This window comes from Morone saxatilis, unplaced genomic scaffold (genome assembly GCF_004916995.1).
Source record: "Morone saxatilis isolate NCDOM2014 unplaced genomic scaffold, NCSU_SB_2.0 Contig19, whole genome shotgun sequence".
Classification (NCBI taxonomy): Eukaryota; Metazoa; Chordata; class Actinopteri; family Moronidae; genus Morone; species Morone saxatilis.
The window spans coordinates 7834575-7851178 of record NW_023339751.1 but is presented as its reverse complement, the minus strand read 5'-3'; the positions used below and the strand labels follow the sequence as shown (position 1 = coordinate 7851178).

At 38.2% G+C, this 16604-nt stretch overlaps 1 protein-coding gene across 1 annotated transcript in view; it reads left to right on the top strand.

Moving 5' to 3' along the window:
• Positions 1-2538: 2538 nt before the first annotated feature.
• Positions 2539-16604, top strand: part of LOC118329748 (neurexin-1a-like) — a 244810-nt gene continuing 230744 nt past the window's right edge. The window contains exons 1-2 of the mRNA XM_035664025.1: positions 2539-2685; positions 4261-5615. Of these exons, the coding sequence (XP_035519918.1) occupies positions 4904-5615 (712 nt within the window). The 5' untranslated portion in view covers positions 2539-2685; positions 4261-4903. The remainder of the gene's footprint in view (positions 2686-4260; positions 5616-16604) is intronic.

Below are 16604 nucleotides of genomic sequence, written 5' to 3'. Positions count from 1 at the left end.
TTGGTGCACTGCTGAGAGCTGAATACATTCCACAGTGAGCGGACTAGTAACAACTAAACATGATATCTGTTCAAATATTTGTTCCCACAGGCCTCATTAATATGCATTCATTCAGCCTGTTTCAATTTAACACTTGTGTGTTATCTTAAGCATACAGACAAACAGTGCCAAAAATCTTTTCCATTTAAGAAAATATTCTTAAATGGAAAAGATAGTTTTTTTATATATATATTCAGATGAAATGTATTTGGCAACAATACAATCTTCTCACTGTGTTTGCTTTTTAGGAATGTGGGATTTTACTGGTCACATGAAACACACAAAGCAGCTTTTTATCACTGAATCAAAAGACTGATTGCACCTCAATTGCACCAGACATGAGTCCACAAACTCTGGAGGAGGGCCTGCCTTGGGTGGATGAAACATGCATCAGGTATGCTTTGTTATATTTGGATAAAACCCTAGATTAATTTATAAAGTGTACATAAAATTAACATCAAGTGGGTTAATGTGCTCTGTCAACAGATAGGTGTACAACAAAATAATGTTTTGCTTTTCTCTAATTTCCTACCTTAAACACAACTGCATATGGCATGCCATAATTTAGCTTACAAATGTGGATGTTTGACCAGTTCTGACATCTGTGATAAAATGCAGAATGCAATATAACAAGTCTTACTAGTATTTAAGGAAATGGGTAAGAGATGGTGTGTGGCCAGCACAATATCCATTTAATGGAAAAGGGTAAATACCCTGGACACGCCCATCACAGAGCTAACACACACAATATAGGCAAACAAATGCAGTATGCTTTTTCTATTATTCTAGGGGAAGAACAATCAGTATTAGCCTATAAATGTAAAATAAGCTGGAGAGGGTTTTTATGCCTGAACAAGAAAAAAATAGACTGCTGTAGTAGCATAGTATTACATTAACACTTGAAGCCACAAAACTTTAACAAGTGGTATTATGATGTTTGCTCTTCACATTCATAAAGCATTATTTCAAAATATATCTCAACATGTGCAGTGAGTGACCTTATATGCTGCAACTAGAGTTAATGGTAGCATTACATGAGGACCTGTTCTTTTAGTGTTTACTGCCACTGAGCAGCTATTTTATTCTTTCAAGATTTAAGTGCCTACATCAAGGACATCTTGTTGATGTACTAAACTAGTGCTCACTTTACTCATTCACACACCTAGCTTTAACAGGCCGGCCTGAGGAGCGCTTCAGAAATATTACAGTCATCAGCCTACATCCAGAGCATTTAGCCTTAGTCTGTTAATTGCAACCGTGATACTAAATTGGTAGCTGCCAGTACTTATTGGTAGTTGGGCCACAACCTATGGCTGTTAGGGAGAACTGGTTACAGCGTTGGAGACAGGGGTCTGTTCATTGTAAGCTGCTCAGTGGTCCATGCAGCCAAAAAAGTTAAAAAAATTACATTACCATTAACTTTTTAATTAAAAGCACAATGCTTCCGCATTGTGAGGCCCGTAGCGCATTGAAGACTTTTCAAATGTTATTGGACAGAATGGATCAAATTCTGAAGGTGAAATGAGTCATTTTGTGCCATAATGTAGGATTATGGGAAAAAGTATTTTGAGTGCCCTGTGCATCACGTGGCAGACACTATTGCTGTAATTACACGATTTGGCCACTAAATTGGATTCAAAAGTTGTGCTTTTCCTGGTGACCTACCACAAACCATCGTTATCATTCCATCATCTTGCAAGTTCAGCTGCTTTGCAACTTTAATATAGTGACTGAAAGGACACAGTCCATGTAGTACTTAGTGTCTTCATTCATTGTGAAAACAATTCATACATACATTCAAACATTTCAGGAACAAACTTAATAGTATGAATCATTTGAAAAAGGAATCAGAAAAGGCATATTATTTACCCTTCTTTTTTTGGAAAATCTAAAATGAATGCTTAGTTAAAGCAAGTCCTCTTCAGGCTATACAGTATGTGGTATCCGGTTATTTCCTTTATTATTCATACAGTATACAGTATGAACTTCCTTAGAGACGCTGGAGAAGCTAGGAAATATACAATGTACCAGAAGTATGTCATAAAAACAAAGCACTGGAGTATTTAATCATTCAGCTGGATCTCATAATAACCCCTTAATGAGAACTCCTGCTACTTTTTTCCCCTTTCTCTGTAGGTATGTGGGTCTGATCGGCTGCTGTAAATCAACAGAATCGATATGTAAGATAATATACACATATTGGAACAGAAGCTGCTGTAGTTTGCTGTGGAGACACAACCCCCGAGCTCCAAGTGTACCTAAAACCATCTCTGATCGCCTCCCTGCGTTTAGTCTTTAGTGCGATCAATTAATCAATCACAGCAGTTTTACAAGCCTTATCTCCAAAGTTGCCTATGCCATAAATGTCCGCGGATGGATGCTTATGGAGGCAGAGGCGCTGTCCAAGGTACTGCATTCAGCCCCTCCCCGGCAGACATCACTGAGAGACACGTGATACTCTGTCTGTGGCTCCTGACAGTCGCTGGATAAGCTCAACAGGGAAACCAGATTGCACCTTCTCTTCCACAAAGATAACTGGATTTTGGCCCCGCGCTCCCGACCTACTCCATCCGGCGGTTTCATTTTCCCTGTTAGTTGTGTTTTGTTTTCAATCGGGAAACAAACTTGGAGGACGGAATATTTAAGGTAATTCATTTTTATTTTTTTTTACCCACTAAGCCTGTGAGGGTTTTTTTTTTTTTTTTTAGTGGAGTTAGAGTGAAAGTGGACCCGTCTTTCCCTCTCTCTCTCTCTCTCTCTCTCTCTTCCTCTCTCACTGATGCTGTGATTCAAAGCAGATCTTGATGTGAAGGTTTTTCGCCAGAGTGGATTTGAGGTACAAGATCTCAAACAGACCGAAAATATGGACTGTCGTGCTTTTACAGGAGCTCAGCCCGCGGTGCTTTGCGTGAAATCGCATTTTTCTCCTGTGCCAACTATTTAGGGGTCCCGTAGAAGTAAAGGTGTACGCGCAAAGGTAATAAAAAAAACCCGCCTCGTCTTGTTTTACCAAGGCATTTTCACAGTTAGCGACTGCAAATGCCGCAGATCTGGGCATAAAATAACACACTAATTATAGTGCGCCCTTTTACAGCTGTCGTCCAGGGTAAGATGTTAAGGTATGGGGCATGTTTTTGGTAAAATGATGTCCCGTTTTGACTCAAATATAGCTTATGAAACGCTAGAATCCGGTGAGGATTGTCCCATATCTTAGTTAGAGCATGCTGATGATTTACTGGCATTAATCACACATTGCTGTTTCTGGAGAAGATCTTTCAGTCTGTTTTAAGTGCGGTGCCTAAGTAAACCCGAACCACAGCCCCGTGCAGCGGTTACATCCTTTTCTTCTTTCCAATGCAAACTAATTGCGGAGATTTTAAACCTGCTTAATGTCTCTTTTTCTTAAATTCATCTAAGGCGCCTGGTGTTTTGAAGGAAAAAAAGCTGAATCCATCTCATGGTCCGAGTGATAAATTGTGACGAGGCAAATATGATGAAGAGCACATTTTGGGGTCTGGCTGAGACCCACTGGCAGCCCGACTGGTTCGTCTTACACAAACCGACCATTGTGAATCAAATGACGCACTTTTTCTCATGTTAGGTTTCAAGAGAGGGCAGGCCAGTGAATCGCCAACTGAATATGTCGGAATGCTGATAATGGCCATTCACGGTTGCAGAAGTTGTGACGGGTGGAAGCAAAAGTCATATTTGAAAGAGAAAAAAAAGAAGAGAGAGACAGAGAGAGAGAGAGTTGTACATCAGCCGTTCCCTTTCTGACTTTGGTGTGACTGATTGTCTGCAGGAATTGTTTTTTAGACGAACATCTGGGTTCGAATAATGATACAGGCTCTATACATTACACATCATAATGCACTGATGGTTTTATCGTATACATTGCATGGATATGTGCATGTTGTCTCTGAAGGACCGCATGTTAAACAGTGTTTCTGACACAGTCCCTAATTTGCCACTGAGATGAAGTGGATTCAGTGTCCAGTGCTGTTGTATGCTTCCTGGAAAGCCCGGCTGATATTAATCTAATGATATGGCTTGTGTTTGTTGTAACAAAGGCCTCTCTGGATATAAGTGCCTGATTGGCTGTGCTTCTGCCTCAATCGTAGTATTAACTCTGACTTTTGATTAAGGCTTTGGCCAAAGTGGATTTGGAAATGGATATGCTGAAAACGCTGATACTGTATTAAATTTGCTTTTCTTTTGCAGAGAGCTTTGGGACTGAGGAATGCCTTGACAGACAGACAGACTGCTTCTTTTGCTGAGCTTATCAGCCAACGTGGCTCCATATGGCATTTTTTCTCATTGCTACAGAGGATGCAGGGTGAAAAGCCCCGAGCAAAGGCTTCCAGTTACCCGCCAAAGAATGTTGGCATGAACATGAAGATTAAAGCTGCCATTTCAACTCAAGTGAAACTGTGCACACTCTAACTGGCACCAGAAGGGACTGTTCCATAATTACATAAATTAGAACGAGTGTGCCCAATGGATATTTGAATCCCTGTCACTTTGCTCTAAATAGCCATGGCAGAGAGGACCTTTAAACAGTTCAAACTATTTTGGCGCGAACAGTGAGAGGTTTGGCCAGTGGCCTGGACAGTGTGAGGTAATGGTATTTGCTCCAGGAAATAATTGTTGGCCAAGCCTTTTGCTATGCAAATACATTACAACATTTAATCTGTTGTCTTACAATGCATCAGTTCACACTTGCATATCCATGTAGACAGTCAGTTATATGCCAGTCTACTTTCTCGCAGTCTACCCAGCATATTCCTTGCATAAGCAAAGGTTCTTATAAATAAATTCAGCCCTATAAGTCCCTATCCACCCACACAGAATTTGTGATCACACAATGGTTTTACAAAAGCCACATGGTGCCCATATCATATGGGTTGGGCTGCTCATTTGTTGCTTTGTAGAAATAGGCACTTGTCTAGAATTTACAGGTGCTGAGGGACAGTGGGCTCGATTTCCAGTGTGGAATGCATGTTGCGAAAGTGAAATGAGCTTTAATATGAAAACAAAGAGCTCCCACGGGCTGCTAGTTTACTTTGACGATGAGGGATTCTGTGACTTCTTAGAACTTCTCATACTGAATGGTAAACTCAGCCTTCGTTTCTCGATCTTCTGTGCCGAGCCTGCAACCGTCGTGTCTGACACAGCGGTCAATGACAGCCAGTGGCACGCGGTCACGATAAGGAGAAACTTTAAGAACACAACCCTAGTGGTGGACAGTGAGACAAAATGGGTCGAGGTGAAGTCAAAAAGACGGGATATGACTGTTTTCAGCTATTTGCTTGTTGGTGGAATACCACCGGAATTACGGTCTGTGGCGTTACGACTGACATCAGCTGCAGTCAAGGATCAGCTGCCTTTCACTGGATGGATAACAGACATAAAGGTCAACAACACGGAGTCTGTAATGATCAACAGTGAAGGGGTTTTAAAGGACCTCTGTGGTACAGCCAACATGTGCTTAAATGGAGGAGTCTGCAGTTTAATTAACAACGAACCAACATGTGACTGTTCTCAGACGGGGTTTCAAGGAAAGGACTGCAGTGAAGGTAAGACATCTTGATTCAGTTTAGACAATACAGTCGGGACAACATGTCCTCTGTAGCCTTTCTAGTCAACCGCAATATGAATTAAACAGATTCAATACTATTGTAATTAGCATTAGTCCATGTAATGCATTCCCTTCCTCTATTTGGCTAAAGCCATATGTTTGTCTTAGTCTTACGATGTGTGCCATTGATCTGCAATACAGTTGTTTGTAATGAACAAATCTCCTGCAAGGCCTCATTAGCAAAACATGCAGGTGTTCTCCATCCCCAAAGGTCTCTTCCATTCTTATCAAACAGGTCCATGGGGATTGGTTGACCTATGAAACATCATCTCCAATGGCTTACCTCAAATGCAAAAGCAGGAGTAAACATCTAGTCAAATGGAGTAAACATGAATGATATCACTGACTTCACACAGTATAAAAAGTGTCCAATAGATTCATAGAGTTGACAACACAAATACTAACTGGGTGAGGTTCCTGCATCAGTCGCCAGTTTATAACCGTGTTGTTTTTTATTAATTGACGCATACAGTTTGCCATTAAGCACACAGATTAATGATCTATCATTATCATGTCATTTTCTAGAAACAAAAAACTGTAGCATGACTGAGCCACGACTTGACTCAAAACTGTGGTTTTCATTTAATTCATTTAATAACTCTAAGAGATAAAAGAAAATAAATCAGCCATGTAATGCATGAGAATAAAAGAGCTAGAGACCCAACTAATCAATACACAAAGAGAACATTGGGTTCTTTGAGGCAGTAAGAATAGTGTCACTCTGTCCTGGTCAAATATTGTGATCATAATATCAGGATGTCTTTAGTTCTCATCCTCTGTATTGTTTGTAATGAAATTGTATTCAGGGTATTCATTGCAGAGCTCCCCACAGGTTGGCAGTTTACTGCTGTGGTGGGGATGAGCGGGTTTGTTGTTCAGGCCGAGTGTCAATAGGGGAGGGGAGGGCTGTGAGTTATTTTTTAAAATCTGTTCTTAGAGTTTATTCAAATACTGATGGACTTTAAGGCTCATTTTAACATATAGGCTAATCACCATAATTTACATTCCATTTCATACGCTTGTGTATTTTTATTCAAGCATGTAGCACGTAAATCTTTTTATTAACAATAAGCTCATTAGGCCAGCATTGGATGAACTTACTACTGCAGCACAAGATATTCCCATCTGATTCCCTTTACCTATTGAGGCAAATATGAAATACCACTCATTAAAATGTCCTCTACATACTGTGCAGTGCTATGTTTTATTTTCAGCTGTATTCAGGTTTTGTTGATGGTGTGAATACAACGGGAGGGAGCATAGGGTCTTTTACCAACCACTGACTGAGAATGAATGATTGTTGCTGTAGTTCACTAACAGGCTTTCAGTGTTGGCCAGCATTAAGCATTTGTTTATTTAAACCACTGCACATCAGTGGGAAATAGCAGGCTGTATTGCCATACTGCATCAAAGCACACAGAATTAATCTAGATCAAAAATAAACTGTGGCAGTAAATATACTTGGACATGCCACCCAAATGGTATTATTGCACTCTTTCTTGCTCTTTTCAAGTGCAGACTCTCCACAGTCTGTAATCACAAGTCTTATGCTATAATATTGCCATTATTTATTGAGTGGACTTGCTATGTTACATTTAGGATATTACTGTAAATTGCATTTCAGCACATAGAAAAGTGAATTAGACAACCCTGTCTAACAGACCTCTCTCCACACTGGGCACTGATTTGAGACTTGCCAAGCTGTCAGTAGGTTCAGTGTAAGAGATTAGTTTGCATTTAAAAAAGGAAAGACATATTATATTTGTTGATTGCAGTTTGGTTATTATTCTTGCCACTAGTTTACTATAGGTTCTCAGCCTCTTTAAAAGACTCTGGTATTGTAAGTCACAATGCATTGCCACTCATTTTATGGCAACCATCCTTTTCCCTGATATGCAAAATGTAGCCTAATGCCAGGTCCTTCTCTGGAAAGTTGTGATACTCCTGTAGTTAAGAAACCAATGCAATGGATTGCTGGTGATTTTTAATAGAAAATGCATAATCAAGAACTTGTTGTTGATGTTAATACCTTAACAACAGGCTAATATCCAAATTATTATATCTTACTGTTTTTGATTCAAGATTGTGTGCATTGAAGTCAGATCTTTTTTTGATGAAATTATTATTAATAACAAACACTGTGGGAATTAAGAATACAGATTTTTACATGTAAAGATTCAATTAAGATTCAGTGTCCTGCCTTCTTACTTACTAACTAAAAACAAATGTCCAAAGGTCAGCCTAATATTTACTTAAGATGAGTTGGGTCATATTCCTTTTAAAAATGTAAGGTCACTATGACTTGATAGTTATTAAGGACAAAGAAAATTAACTAACTATCACCATTTATCATACTACCAGTCAATAAAGAATTCTGGAAGCAGTTACAAATTGGCAAATTTCAAAGGCTTGATATGAATGGACTTATATTACCTGTGAAATGCTTTACAAATAATTGCAAATTATACATTTGAATTGTATTTAAATATATAGTTAAGAAGCATATTAATAAATCCCCTTAAATTTATCAAGTTCATTTAAATTTTAATATTTCAGTGTTTAGGGTCAAATTTGTGGGTGGCTCTTAATAAAATAATACCTTGAAAAATAGTATGCATATCCTGTGTGTGTAAGAGTAGTCTTAGTAGTCAAGAAATTGTAGAAAAAGATCATAATTTTCACACCAGGGTAGCTGCTGATGTTAACAGTTTTATGGCCATGAAAGAACTAATTGGTAGTGTTATTGCAGTGTTAAGATGAATGATGTAAAAGATATCGTCCTTGTGCTGCATGAAGGATGAGCAGTTAGTTTTTAAAGAGTTCCATGTAATGTATATACCGTGGCAATGGTGACAAGATCCATTATAGTCCCTAAGATGAAAGCTGCTGAATAATAATAAAAAAAATAAGTGGTCTAATCACTTTCCATGTAGTCTGTCGTGGACTAGCCTAATGACTTGACGTTTGATGGGGTGGACTCATTGTGATTGGCACATTCCTAAACCTGTTATGGTAAATGCATCACAATAAACTAACTAATATATTCATAAATAAAGTAAGCATGTGTTAAAAAAAATTTAAAGACAACTTCCTAATTCTAACTGTGCTGCAGTGACAGTGAAACAGGAGGCTTTTTTTCACAGATTTCCTGAATTGAGAACACATTTTCAAGATGGTGGGTAACAAAACACTGATAGCTGTACATCTGCTTACTTATTATATATATCTTGCCTGAATTACCACGTCAAACCACGGAAGAGAAACTGCAGGTTACCAAGCTGAAGTCATTAGATCCACAAGATTACACAACAGAAGCCTGAAAGACAAACAGGCTATATGTCAGTAGAGATGATTGCTGCCGTCACCCGAGACAGCCACAAAGCACAGTGTGGGACTGAAACCCCTCTCTCAACCATGCTCCTGCTCTGCTTGATGGAATTACGCAAAACAACCAAGCAGACACCCAGTTAGAGTTACATCTCTCACACAGTCGACCAACAACCTCTATTCAGCAATGACTTTAAAAGGTTTCTCCTGTGGTTTGGGAGTTTTGTGAGGCAGTGTGTTACCATCATCATCTATATTGTCCATAGTTAACTAATTGGTCTGACATGTCTAGTAATGCTGCTCATAGTGGATCTTTTCTAGACTGAAAGCAGTAATAGTTGTTTTTTAGCCACCTTGAGACAGCGTATCGACCGATAAACACAACATTGACAATTGTATTTATACAACAGCATCATATTCACTTGTTACAGCGTATTAGCAGCTGCCTAATTACACATCCAGCATGAAAACAACATAAGCATTAATTTGGACGTGTGTTTCTGGCTGCCCAATGAATTGAAGTACAATTTTCACTCTTTTTGTTTCTCCGGTTTGGTCTTCACCAAATCCTTAGGGGAGATCAGGTGTTTTAGCTGCTAAGTGCTTTACGCTATTTACCAGCTAGCTAAGGTACCATACATCGAAGCTTTTTGCTGAGAACAGCTGGCTCTTGCTGTTGGAAATGGAGTTGATAAAAGAAATGAGACTGAACTAAATCATTAAATCTGCATGCTGTAAAATCACAACAACAAGCTATATATGCCACATAGAACTGTGGTAAATTGCATGCTCTGTCGCTTTGTCCCTACATGTGGCCCCTCTCACATTACAAGTTGTCATTTGATCAAATGTTAATATATATATATATATATATATATATATATATATATCTTTTAAAGTCACATTCGCAAGCTGTAAATGTAGCTAGATGTAGCCAGATTGCAGTGGTAGAACAAAAGACGTGTAAAATACAAGTGATCCTAAAATTGCCAAAATATGCCGAGACAGATAAAAAATGAAAAGAGACCGGTCCAAATGCAAAAATGGGAATGTTTGGCCTTGGTGTATCACATCCTCCTGCGAGTGTGCCTGTAAAACAAAAGCACCAAACCTGTTTCTCTTACCTTCAAATCTAAATAAGTTAAGATAAGAGTTCTTGATACACATCATTCGTTTAACTAAACCACTGTTAAACTGCTCGTGTTGAACCCTTTGTATGAACTATATTTTATGTTTTTGTCCACCATATTATTAGCGTCACTATATTTGACACAAGACCATATAAAACATAGTATTACTACCTGCAATGAAGAAAGACTGGTAGCTCTTTATAGCTCATTTCAGCATGGCACTAACATTATAAGTCGAAGAGATTCAATTCCCAGCGGCGCCGTCCATTCTGAAATTGTATGAACTCATGGTACCTTAAGTCACTTTGAATGAAAGCATCCACCGAATTGTACCTTTGCCAGCTAATTCAGTATCTAGCAAAGACAGATATGTTTTCTATCCAAAGTGTGGTACTGCTTCTTGATTTCTCACCATCCTGAGCTGCATGGAGGAGGCAACTATAACAACTACTTGATCATTATCAGACTTTTAATTTAATCTTGTGATTAAAGCTAGTGTCCTTGCTTAAATCAGAATCGGAATCCATTTTCAGCCTTAGAAATACAATTTAATTGTAAAAAAAAGAAAACTAGAAACATAGAAATACAAATGTGCTCTTTAAGTTTACCTAATGCCCATACATTGACTCAACTCCTAAGTACATTGAAGTTTAAAATTTACCTTTCCATTAAATAATTTAAAAGCTGTTGTATTACTTTGATCAGATGAAAGGATTACAGGATTTGCCACCAGACCTGTCAACTCTCCCCTGTCCAACCACAAGCTTGCACATTGCATGCATGACCTCATAAACACACACACACACACACACACAAAAACACACACACACACATAAATCCCTTTGATCGGTTAAAACAATTATTTAAATGCACTGTTCTATGACCAGTAAGTTCCCAGAATCTGTCCTCTTGTTTCTCATTAGGGAAATAACATAGATGCATTGCATAGCTCCATATTTTATCCTGATAAAATGGAATGATGTTGTTTATTTCATCGTACATTAGCTAAACATAAATCAGTCCTGGTTAAAAAAAAAAAAAAAACTAGGGCAGACTTCAGCTAAGACTGTACAGCATTTTATTTTTCATTTGTGAATTATGGAATTCAAAAGATAACTCACATTGACTGGACACAGTAAACAACTGTGATTGCATTGCACTTTAATGTTAGGATTTCGGCTGAGAGCGTAGCTTCTAGGTCCTTGGGAAGATAGAAGTTGCCAAAACTAACGTTGCTGATTGAAGGACAGTCAGACAACTTAAGCCACTTGATTGAGCTGCTAATGCTTGATGACAGGGTACCAAGAATGACTGTAGCCTACAGTAAGTGAAATTATGTCACACCTATTTTCACATTTGAGTCATAATCATCAGCTAGCTTGGTTATGTGAATTATTTAATTTACTGAGCACAGCAACATCACAACATATTTGTGCCTTACTGCTATATTAAGGAAGACATGTAGTACAACATATGCAGGAGACAAAGTGTTCACAAATGCTCACACCCAATACGTTTCTGAGCATGCCATGGATGCCTCTTTGTGGATGTTTTTCCACAGCAAATTTGGTTCTTGATTATTAATATTTTTGTTTTCAGGTTGGTGAATGCGAAATAATTTACAAATTTAAGAACCCGTCCCTGAATCTCTTCCCACAGCTAATAGTTTGAACCTGATCCCACAGTGTCACACATTTGTGCACAGCTACTCAAGGTATCTCAAGGTTACTAATGTTTATTACAATAACCCAGCTATCTATGCTGATCAATAAGGTTTAATTTTGCTACAGGGCATCTCATTTGAACCATACAGTTAGCGTGTTAGTTTAATCACAGGCTGCTTCTTGGTAAAAGTGACTTTTACACATACCTATATTGTAAAAACCTGCATTTTCTGATGTTTTCTGCATGTAATTCATCCCTTTTATGTTTTCTATGACAGTGGTTCCTTTACTGAATGTGTCTTATACAAATAGTACTTTAATTAGTGGCTAGTAAAATGTTCTGCCAGTAGAATTTGAGATGTGACGACTTGCAACCCTTTTAATTACATTAGAGGTGATGTTTTACATTATGTGTCACAACGATGCCTCACCACCTGCTATAACACCACTTGGTATATGGAGGAGGAGGAGGAGAAGGAGGAGGAGGCGTAAAACGTCATAATGCAAATTGAATACTGGGACTGGATTGAGAGTTATTTTTTCACAAAAGCCTACAGCCTACATTTCATCAGTCAGATAGTATAATACTTGATGTACCAGTGTCTGGTCTACTGCAGTGATTATTCTGATTTGAGATTATTTTTGCAGGCGAGTATCAGTCAAGTTTAGTATTTTAGGTATAGCTACATTAAATAAGTGATGCTCTTTTGTATGACAAGTTTGGAATTTGTTAAGTTTACCCGAAGAGATTTTTGCCCAGTGCCCTGGAACAATTTGTGGCTTTTACTGCAGTCCTCATGTAAATGTTACTTTTGCTACATTGCGTAGCCTGACTGAGCTGGCGAAGCAGTCTTTCTTCCAGATGTTAAAGCAGCACTTCATATTTTTGGCCACTTGGGGGCAGTAAACATAACACAGACATCCCCTTTTAGCTCTCTTTTGGTCTCCACCAATTTCTAAGTGAAATATCTGTCTCTTTAGCAGGTAAATTGACTATGTAGTCACTAACTTTGTCTGCCCATGGTTTGGTCAGGTAGATTTATCAGAGATAAAAACAGTTAAATGGAAACAGTTTATTGCAGTGTTTCTATAATGAGGTTGATGAGAGCTATGACATAAAGAGTAAACTAAATGTTTACATTATGCATACTCTACCAGCCACTCAGAATTGCCGCCTCCAGTCAGATGCCAGTCGGATATATATTCATTCCAATCAGATAAGCATGGACCTGTCAAGGACCAGCTTTGATGCATTGTTACAAATATTGATTAGTACAACTTTAATATAACATTTTGGCTACAGGGATATTGAAACACAGATTTGTTCTGGTGTTTATATAAAAGAGAGGATCTCTTTCTCAGTCAAGTCAGTAATTTAGCTATCCTGACTATTGCAGTGCTGTTGTAAGCATCACAACAGCTGTGCAGAACATCTAGCAATGAACTTATAGCACTATGTATATGTTTATGTATGAAGAGGCAAATCAATTCAAAGTAAACTTTTACGTTTACATTCTGGCTATGTGCCTTAAGCTGGCACATTTTGTGCCAAGTTGTATCCCCAAGGACAATTCAGCTTAACACACTAAAAGCAACAATAGAGTGTAGAAGTGTACAGGGTAATGTTGGGATACTGAAAAACTGAAGTGAAAGAAATCTGACTGGGGATTAGTTAATGGGACAAGACTGTGCAAATAGATTAATCAATGACTACCAAAGATTGAAGTTGTCGTAAATATCTTGTGGGTAATTTTAATATTATGTTTTCTGTGCTGCTAATGGCACTGGTAAAGTCAGGTATCTATAGAGATTATAAAATTAGTCAAGGAAACAAAAATCTTCTTAACATTGTAAACACATATGGTAAATGTTCAGTAAATTTTATGGTGAATTCAATAAGTAACTTGTATTTGACAACTCAAAAGCAATGCTATAATATGTGGATGATTTATATGAATGACATCATACTATATCTGACCTGATTTTAGCTTTCCTCGTGTTAACATTAATTAAACTATTTTCCCCCACACTGTATAGGAAGGTGAATTCTTAATTTGAGTGAGCGCTCACTGTCAGGCATGTCTGTCATTGTGTATGAGCACAAACCATGTGACCTCACCGTATCTCTGAAAGTGTCATACTGTCTAGAAGCCTCCTGCAGCTTCACTCAGACAAAAGCAGATTAATAGTATACTGCTGTCTCTGAGTCCAAAGACAGATATTGGGATCAAAAGATTAGAGGGATTTTCCCAGAGGATTTTTGCCTTGTTTAAATACAACTGCTCCCGACTGTCAAAGGGTGTTTGTGAAATTCTTTGACACCAAACTCCTCCTTTAACGGGATTCGTCCCACAGCACAAATAAACACATCCGAATATCCGTGCCACGCTTACACACACACACACACTCGTATTAAACTGGGCTGTACAGTATGTTCCTTATTGAAAGCATGCTAAGCTGGCATATGGAGTTTAGAGTATATCATAAGATGCATAATTCATTCATTGAATGCTGTTATCTCTTATCCACTGCCATGACGTGATGTCATGTACGCATGATGCAGAATTGAAACAAATCTTTATTATTTGATTGTTTATAATTGACGACATCCTTATTCATGTGTTTTGTGTGGAAGAATCTCCCTTTGCATAGGTGCTGGGTGTTTTCTATGCAATCTGAACAGTGTGATCTCCCCTGCAGCTGGAAACTACATAATAAATATGTTTCGAGGTGAAAATTTGCCTCTTTAAATTCCAGGCTGTAGATGATATTTTCACTTTGAACATAAGTTGCCTTTGATGCTGGTGGTTGGGTGTCATCCTTCATGAGAGTTGTCTGAAATACTAAAAACAAGTCGAAAGTGCACTGCCATAATTTGAAAGCTGCCATGCTAATGATAGAGCGAGGACAAATCACTTTTCAGGAACATTTTTCGTGACTTTGAAGCCCTTTGTGACTGTAACAGTAAAAAAAAATACTATAGCGTAGTGTAGGTTGTGTGTCACATTTTGAGGGGTTTTCTACCCATAGTACAAGTAAGACAGTGTTTCCTCTTGCAATATCTATATCTTTGCCTTTCATGTAGATAGTGAATTCAAAAAGGTTATTAAAACAGTATTGCAGTCAATGCAGATTTCAATCATTGGTTACATTTCTCCTACCAATGCTTTTTTTAAAAAGGATGTTAATGTTAACAATACTTAGAGCTTAGCTGCATTTAATGCTCAGTGTGCTTGATTAATACTTTTTTAGCTGAAGAGCTGCTCTTCAGATAGGGATTTGTCACACATCAACAGTGGGAGCTACAACTACAGTTTACTTAAGCAATGCTGAGCATATTTAGTAAAAAAAAAAGGTGCTTGCTGAACATTGGCACACATTGCTTCAACACGAGGCTGCGATTTCTAGTACAATAAGTTACAAATAAGCTGAGCCCATACTTACAAACTTGCAGTCGACATTGATTTCTTAGTTTCCCTGCCAGGACTAATACTCAAGTGTTCAACAGCTACTGCATCGCATAAAAAGATTTACTCCACATCTGTAATACTATCCTAGATATTTCCAATCCTGGGATTAAGGTTATTAGAACTACTGTATAAGCTGCTCTGATTATCCTGTTGGATCATTCCAACCCACAAGATGTAAAAGAATGGCAACGTCTTCAGCACATCTGCTCCCACAATCCTCTCTGTTTGGGTTGTTTCTTTAGAAATATCTGGATTGGACTATATTGTCCACATGCCATCTGTCCAGAGAACCCCAGAGTAGCTGCATAATAAGATTGATTAACATACTCTTGGAGTATATTTGGTAAAATGTGAAAATATGTCAATTCCATTACAATTTTATTGATTGGCTCCCTTACGTTTGCTAAAAGTTTGACTTTTTGGCATATATTCACTTTTTGGCAGATGATAAAATTGTTCCTACTCAGATCTGTGTGTTAAATATAAGGCTACAGGAGCTAGTTATCTTACCTTAGCATAAACAATGCTAGTAAGTAGATTTTGTTAGCCTCCAAATAGTCACAGGCTAGGTAATTTTCCCTGTATCCATCCAGGCATGATCTCTTCATCTAACTCTCCGCCAGAAAACAATAAGGGAATCTTTCCCGAAATGTCCAACTATGTTTTTATTAGTATTTAAGTAGAGAACAATCTCCACATGTGGTGTAATAACAGTCTTTGTACACTGGTTGCCGTTTTTGCTATAATGTGGAGAGTTATTGGAAACTATCCCATTTTGAGGATTTCAGTGTCAGTGGGCTGATCTTACAAAAAGGTGATATGAAGGGTGTATTGTTCTGAGAGCATACATGTGGCACCGTTGACCGACTCAGCTGGTGAGAGGAGCAGTATCAATTTCCATCAGAGTGGCTGGTCACTCTGCCCCTTCCCTCTCTCTCCACTCTCACTGTTGCTTGAGGAGGATAATGAGGGAGATGGTGAGCTATGTAATGCCACTAACACTCCTCTGGTAGATAGATGCATTAGGTTTAGGCTGTGGTACTAAGAGATGAACCCTTACTTATACTCATTACTCTTGATTTGCTCCAAATTGTAATTTAACTACAAATTGATCCTCTGGTAGCTCTGACCTTTGCTGCAAGGCTTTTACATTTTCCCTTAAAGTGCCTATGCGACAAGGGATTTTAGAGCAGCCTTCTTGATACTATTTTTCAAATCTACAACTGTCTAATGGGTTGGCGATGGATTCATTGCCTTCTGTTTTTTGTTATTGCATGTGATGACAGAAAAAGGAAAAATAAATAAATAAATTTAACCATTAAAGGGGAACTTGGCA